Genomic DNA, 7,263 nt, shown 5'->3' with positions numbered 1-7,263 from the left:
GCTTCGACAGGATCAAGCGCCGATCCAGCCTGCCGGATTCCCGGGTACCTCACGTCTGCAAGAGGGACGCTACCGCGTGCCAGTGCCTTCGCCGCTGTGTTCACCGGGTCCGGCGATGTAGCGAGACCTTTTCGTACCGTCGCGGCTCGCGCACAGTTCAGCTTGATCGAATTGCGCTTGGCCGACGAGAGGACGCGCTCCGAGCGATCGCGCGTCACCGGGGAGTAGCGATAAGTCGACCCAATAGGGTAGACCCGCGGTCCGCGCCAGTTGGGTTTGTCGGCCAAGGAAACGATGGTTTCGCTCACGGGATCCCAGCCTTTAACGTCTTGTTTCTTCGTCGTCGTAGTAACGTTCCGGTTCGACAAACGACGGCGACCCGGGTGCGACAGGTTCATAAGCCTGTGCTCCAGGGATCGGAACGACACGGATCGCGGCGAGCGAGGAGCTTGGTTCTGGGGAAATCTCGCTAGCAAGCGCGCCGAAGTCGCTCTCAGACTCCAAGAAAGAGGGATTTACGAGAGAATCTAGAACATCCCATTCAAGCCCCCGGCGCGCCTCGAATTCGCTCTCGGAGATAAGGCCAGCATCGAACAGAGAATCGCTGTCGGCGGAGAAGCAGTCGCTGAAGTCCAGAAGACCGTTCTTGTTGACGGGATCATGGTTGCTAACGGCAGGTCTCCCGCCTCTAGCGATAAATCCTTGAACCAGAGGGTCGTCGTACTGGTATTGAGCAGAGAATGGAGGGGGGACTTGACATCCGTTGAACCAGGCGTGTTGTCGCGCTTCGCGTAAGCCGATTCGTTCGCTCATGGACACCTTCGTAAGGCTTTCGATGAGGTCGCATGCTGCGAAGGAACGATCTATAAGCATTCTGCATGGCCAAACAAGGATGATGGATTACCGTTGGAGCTCATCAACTGCCTCCGTAGTTTGTTAAAATTTGTGCGCCTCCTTTGCATGATTTCCTCGAAGAACGTCACTCCTTCGATTTCATAAAGAGGTTTACCCCAGTGGCTTTCCGGACGTGGTAAGCGCCATGAACAAAGGGACGAGTGCAAACGGCTCACATGAAAAACATGGTGGCTCCTAAGCTGAAGGCATCGCTGAGCTCCGTATGCTCATAGTTCAGCGATTCAGGTGCGGCCCATGCGGCACTCTTCATCATCGCCCGACGAAGAGATGTGCTGAGCTCTATGGCGTCATTCTTCCCAGATCGCGTGGCGAGTCCGAGACCACTGATCTTGACGATGGGACCAGCTGGGCTCAAACCGTATACGAGGACATGCTGAGCGACTTCTTTGTCAGTCAGCCAGACGAACGGTAGCCACAATACTAACCTCAGGCTTCATGTCGCAGTGGATTATGCCTTGATCATGTATATACTGCGATGAGATAGTCAGTCGCGGCCGTCATCGATATGCGCGTGTCCCTCACCATCAATCCGTCCATGAGTTGGGCCATGACGGGACGAGCGAGGAATTCACCTGAAATCAGAGACTTAGCATCAGTCGCAAAGAAAGCATGGAGAGGCACCCACCGAGCTTTCCATTGCCTACTGTGATGAAGTCGTGTAGATTTCCGCGAGGGGCGAGAGGTGTTACAAAACCTATAGGTGGCATGAGTTAGAACTCGAAGTGACTGCCTCGTAAATCGCTTACTGATTTGTCTATCCGTATCATGAGGATCCCCAGGGAGCATATACCAGTCACACAGGTATGCAACATTACGGTGGATGAGATCGTCGCGCATCCTAAGATGGGATGCAACTTCGCCGAGCCTTCCAACCGGCACCGCAATGCGCTTGACGACAACAGCATGGCCGGTTTTGATGCATTTCGCAACGTGATGGCCTGAGTATAGACAGTCGGCGGTGAACGCGTACAACCAGCGGACATGGAACTTACTTGCTAACTCCCCGACCGCCATTGCATCATTGACCTTGTATCGTTCAGCCTCAACACAGTGGGGTGTATCTGGAACGCTCATGAGACACCGATAGACGTATTCTTCAAGATCCAGGTGAGTAATCAACGACTGCAAGCATGGTAAATAAGAGGCCTACACACCTGCGTCGTTAAACCGGATGATATCATCGGATTGGAGTTTGCGAGACCCTGTAGGTTCGAGGTATGCTCCATTTACCTGTCAAGGTCATCAGTAGAATATCATTTATGCGTTAAATTTCAGGGGGCGTACGTAGACTCCGATGTCAGAGCTATCGCATGATATCTCCCCGTACGCATCTGCATGCCTGCTCTGTCCAAGATCGCCGTTCACGAGTGACACCGTGGCAATAGGACTCTGTTCATGAGAAGCAGGGATTTCACCTGTCACAAGCTCGGTTGTCAGCGACGAGCTATTCGTGTCGTTTAAGCATCATGATTGCTTACCGTTATCCTCGGCTTGTCCGTTGAAGGGCCGATCGGAGCTAGAATAACATACTCCCCATGCTTTCGACGAGGTGCCGAAGAGCAGATGCGAGCGAGACTTAGATGTGGACTGGAGGACAGCCCAGCCTTGCCCGTGCAACTCGTATTTCGTAGATGCATGCTGAGCAAAGACCACTGGATCCTCTAGGTGAAGGCGCAAGCTCTGAGGCTGGGGCATGTTGGGGGATGCGAGAACGTCTTCTAAGCCCAGTATGACCGCTTATATGCATGTTCGCGGCTTTGCTTTGTTCAAGGTGGCGAACAGGTCTTCGCGAACAATAACCGTATGCGAACGTCGGAGTTAAAGCATGAACTACGGACAAGCAGTCGAGACAAGGCAACCGAATCTTGCATCGTGAGGGGCTTTGTCTGCAAGCAATGCACTGCCTTTCGGGTGGCACAGGCAACACGGCCTCCCAGCGAAAGGCTCCTGAGGACCTTGCATCACGGATACTTCGTATCATAACCAAGAAAGGGAAGCACAAGGAGTCCAGGGCGGCACAAAAGTAAGCGATGGCGCAAGGGCTGTCTGCGCTTCGTCACCGCGAAGCATATGAGCGAGCGACACGCACTAGTTAATTGTCACGTATCTATGATCCGCCAGTAAGCGACCGTATACGAATCAGGGACAGGTGTATCATGCAATCCGTTGATGGTCCTGGCATCGGCGGTGCAGTCACTCGGTCTCTCCTCCAGCTCTTCCACGGGAACCCATTGATAATGGTCGAAGACGAGGTGACGCCACCTCTTCCGTCCTTCATCCCATTCCACTAGTTCGTCCTGTCTACGGTTCGTGAAGACGGGATTCCCGTCCTCTATCGCTCCATGGAAGTGGTCTAGTTTGATAATCCACAAGGGAAACGTGCGCATCGCCCTCGCTATGCAGGTCAGACATCGTCCTCTCTCGACGTGCCACGTTTCCATATAATCGGAGGCAACGGGAGGTACGTGGCGAAACTGGAGGATGAAACCTGTTGAGGACGACCTGGGGCGTCGCGGCCAAATTCGTACCGGGTAAACGTGCGCGTCGTTTGTGATATCGTGGTACATGCTGGAGGAAAGGCGCATCCGGAGGAGTTGCTCCTTCCTTGGGAGCCGCTCAAAGCCGCGAGAGGGCGGATGAGAAGTCCAGTCTTCAAACGCTAATCCCTGTGCATCCACGCCGATGCGCGGGCGGGGGCGCACATACGTTGTGTCCTTGATCCGTTCCTGCTGTAGCGCGGTCCGTCGACAAGTGCAGGGGACTGGAAGAGCATCGATGTGGGCGCGATATAACGACGCGAGTTCATCGCGCGAATAGTCTTCCGGATGTGTTCGGACGCGAATGCGATGCACACTGGTCGTCTCGGATGTGCGAGCATGGATGTCAGAAGTCCCTAGATTCGTGGGCTCTTGTTGTGATTCCAGTCGCTGGGGTAAGTTGTATTCTCCCCTCGGGAGCCTACATCTAAAGCCATGAGACGGGAGTAAAGCGAGAATGATAGGCAATACTCACAGGCTGACTCCGGTGGACCCATCGCAAGTTGTGGAACCCGTATGGGAGTAGCCACGTTGGCGAGCCCGCTCGCCCCTCACTACCAGATCTACAAGACCGTTCTCCATGCGGTTAATGCCTTGCTGCATCTCTGCCACAAGCACGAGCACATTGCCCTTCTGTCCCTGCAGAAATTTGAGATCGCCCAGGGCACCGCCGACCTTGGTCCTCCTTTCTCTTCGAGATTCATCCGCCACGCGACGACGTTTCGTATGGCGTTCCTCTGTCACGGAAATGGATCGAGATCGCTTTCCTGCCCGAACGAGTGGGTGTGATGTTTCGACGATTGCGGATGAAGACGCCTGCTTGATATGGTGAGGAGCGGTAGACTGAGGGTTTGCTGTACTCACCGAGGTCATCTGGTTCGTGGAGATGAGCCGTACGTGAGGAGCTGGTAGTCGCCCGCTTGCAAGCCGGTCGTTGTGGTCCATCCGACCTATTCGTTGGTCAGTCAATTCATCTTAGGGAAGGAGTCCTCGTGCGACGTGCGTACTGGTTGGAGGTATAGATCGTCGCCGTCGAGAGTTGGTGCGGTTCTCTTCTTGTTGTACGATGTCAGACGTTGCTTGCAGACCCTACGCGTGAGGTCCTTCAAGAGACGCGTGGACTTGCTTTCGCTGTGGAAAAAAAGGGATGGCGGCGACTGGGGGTCGGGTGGGTTCCAATACACGCGCAATATGGTTCGAGTTGTCTGGGATGCGTTCGACAGCAATTTGGATTCCCAAGCTCCTTGCTACGGTCCGGGGAACAAGGTGGGTGCAAATTATGCATGGTTATTGTTATCGGTCTGTTGTTGTCGTCGTCGTCAAGCCCTGTGTAGCGGTTCGGCCATCGATGCTATCGAGACCGTCGCTACTTTCCTTTTTTGTTCGCTGGACGCTTACGCGTCCCCCCCTTTGATTCATCAGCATGCTCCACCTCCATATGGTCAGGTACTTACGATAGAGTATAAGTACGCCGATGCTTGACGGAGGAGGGGCGACTTTTTTGTATCTTCTCGAGTTGCTCAATAACGAGACTTTGAACTCTCTGACTGTGCCGCTCGAGAAACTGACCGTGTGAACGCACTTTGATCAGTTCTGATCTTACTCGCGTCACATATTTTTGAGAGTGTCTTGTGAGTAATTCGCTTCGCTCGAAGTCGCTTACTCCTGTGGATAGGTACTGGCCGGCTTGATCACCCGGACACGCCCTTACATCGGATACTGCGACGACTAGCTAAGTATCCTACTACTTGCGCTACTACACTGCGACTACCATGCCTATTAGAGACGAGTTGACGGGTCAGTGGACCCGCAGAGACGTGCGGGCTGCCGGTAACCCCTCGCAGCCCGCGGCGAACGTTGACAACAGGACGGGCGCTGCGGCGTCCGGTCCTAGCGGAAGTCCTCCGGTGGCGGTCGACCCTCGTGCGTCGAACCCTGGGGGCCCTCCTGTGGCAGTCGGACCTCGTGTACCGAACCCTGGAGGTAATGATGTGGCTCCTGTGGCGGTCGGACCTGGTGTACCGAACCCGGGAGATGTCCCAGTGGCAGTCGAGCCTCGTGCGTCGAACCCGGGACTGGAATCAGTCGGAGTACAAAGTGGTGCCTCCGCTGGAGGGCGTATGCCGCACGGAGGCGTGCGCGACATTGAGAGGACGGATATCTCGACCATTGCGTCACAGAGTCCGTCGCCCTTCATTATTGGTGGATTCGGCGGGCAGTCAAGCGATGGCACCGAGTCATGGTCCAAGGTTCCGCGTCGGCGCCATAGCGCGTCGCCGGTGTTGTCTCATCGAGTATCTATTAGCAATGAGAACAGCTTTGCGTTGTTGACTAACCTTGAGGACACCTCCCTAGTCACGAAAGACGATGACGTCGACACGACTACGTCTAGCTCACCTGCGGCGCCGGGAGTCCCGCAAACTCCTAGGAAGTCGGAGGACAAGCGCCGTGTGTCGTATACATCGCGCGGCAGTGACACAGAGTCGGAAGATTCACCCGAGACACCTACGCCTGTAGACAAGGGCAAGGGTGTCGAACGGCCGGGAGAGGCTTCGCACAGTGGTAGTGGTGGCGGACACGAAGTACCGCCGCACACTGACTCTGAAAGCGCGCCGGAATACATCAGATACATGGGAATTGACGAAGAGGAACTGGATATTAACGCACAGAAAGCGGCTCTGAATTCTCTCCACCCTGTCTATGGCCTGCGCAACGGACAGTCCTCGGCCAGCGAAACGTCGGGAGGTTCGTCAAAAGAACCTATTGAGGATATTATAGCCCGCGCTAGTAAGTCCGCCAATGATTTCCGAGACGGCAAGAATCGTGAGGTGCGAGAGGCCAAACGAGAGCGCGATACGGCAAACCAGGCCCGAGTTGAAGCCGAGCGAGTTCGGCGTGAAGCCGAGCGTTCTAAGGAAGAGGCTGAGCGAGCCCGAGCAGAGGCAGAGCGGGCCAGATTGGATGCTGAACGAAGGCTGGAAGACCTTACCAGAAGAATGAGCCAGTTAGTAGTGACGGTTGAAGCTCAGGCAGCGCGCGTCGCTGAGCTTGAGCGACAGAGCACACATCCCGCTACGCACGGCCTGGACGAAATGAGATACCACGCCGAGCACGTTGAGGACGATCACGATGCACGACAAAATAGAAAGTATGAGGGTGGCGAGACTGGATTGCACGACCGCAGATCTCGTAGTGGTATATACAATCTCAGTACGGCAAGGCCATCGGTGATCAGCGGGGTCGGACGGAATGGTCGCGGAGGGCGTTTGTCAGTTGCCCCGCCGTCTCAATTTATATCTCCGCACAGTTCATTAGGTCAAGCGTTGGAGCGTAAACTAAAACAACTGGAATGTGCTATGCGTGACCTTGAAAGACCGGGGGCTACACCAATCAAGCAATGCTAGTTGCTTGAATAATTAACAAGCTGTGGACATACATCCATTTGCCTTCGTGTACAAAGGTGGATCCAGTGGAGTTACAACATCCTTAGGTAAAGCATCCCTTACGGTATGACACGGTAGAGCTACAACATGACTGGGCATCACCATAATTGAATGATTACACTACAACAATATTGGATAGGGCTGTACTGTTGGATGTTGTGACAAGGAGCAGACCCCACAACAATATTGGATATGTCTGCATTCTTGGACAACGACGGTGGTGGGCAGTGGTATACCAGCGCACTACAACAATAGTGGGCAGGCAAGAGGAGCATAAAGCTATGACGGCGGGCACTACATCAGTTGACAACGGTGGTGGGCTCTCGTATACCAGCGCACCACGACAATGATGGGCAGGCAAGGTGAGC

The 7,263-nt window shown here is 54.6% G+C and overlaps 3 protein-coding genes across 3 annotated transcripts; 1 reads left to right on the top strand and 2 right to left on the bottom strand.

Annotated features, from left to right (window-relative positions):
* Positions 1–321: 321 nt before the first annotated feature.
* Positions 322–2,610, bottom strand: PUNSTDRAFT_138454 (kinase-like protein; the record flags this gene model as incomplete). Its single annotated transcript, XM_007388145.1, has 11 exons — positions 322–848; positions 905–1,017; positions 1,071–1,288; positions 1,341–1,385; positions 1,438–1,487; positions 1,541–1,609; positions 1,662–1,853; positions 1,908–2,009; positions 2,070–2,145; positions 2,200–2,330; positions 2,394–2,610. The coding sequence occupies 11 exons, from the start codon at positions 2,608–2,610 to the stop codon at positions 322–324; spliced, it is 1,740 nt and encodes a 579-aa protein (XP_007388207.1).
* Positions 2,611–2,620: 10 nt separating this feature from the next.
* Positions 2,621–4,534, bottom strand: PUNSTDRAFT_55464 (uncharacterized protein). The gene is made up of 4 exons (XM_007388144.1): positions 4,460–4,534; positions 4,317–4,402; positions 3,927–4,268; positions 2,621–3,873 (listed from the first exon to the last, which is right to left on the bottom strand). The coding sequence occupies exons 3-4, from the start codon at positions 3,947–3,949 to the stop codon at positions 3,015–3,017; spliced, it is 882 nt and encodes a 293-aa protein (XP_007388206.1). The 5' UTR covers positions 3,950–4,268; positions 4,317–4,402; positions 4,460–4,534; the 3' UTR covers positions 2,621–3,014.
* A 690-nt stretch (positions 4,535–5,224) lies between these two features.
* PUNSTDRAFT_138452 (uncharacterized protein) lies at positions 5,225–6,548 on the top strand (the record flags this gene model as incomplete). Its single annotated transcript, XM_007388143.1, has 2 exons — positions 5,225–6,456; positions 6,512–6,548. 2 exons carry the CDS (start codon positions 5,225–5,227, stop codon positions 6,546–6,548), a joined length of 1,269 nt encoding a protein of 422 aa, XP_007388205.1.
* Positions 6,549–7,263: the final 715 nt, after the last annotated feature.

This window comes from Punctularia strigosozonata (assembly GCF_000264995.1).
Source record: "Punctularia strigosozonata HHB-11173 SS5 unplaced genomic scaffold PUNSTscaffold_17, whole genome shotgun sequence".
In the NCBI taxonomy this organism is placed as follows: domain Eukaryota; kingdom Fungi; phylum Basidiomycota; class Agaricomycetes; order Corticiales; family Punctulariaceae; genus Punctularia; species Punctularia strigosozonata.
The sequence above is the reverse complement of the archived record's forward strand: the minus strand, read 5'-3'. Positions and strand labels throughout refer to the sequence as shown.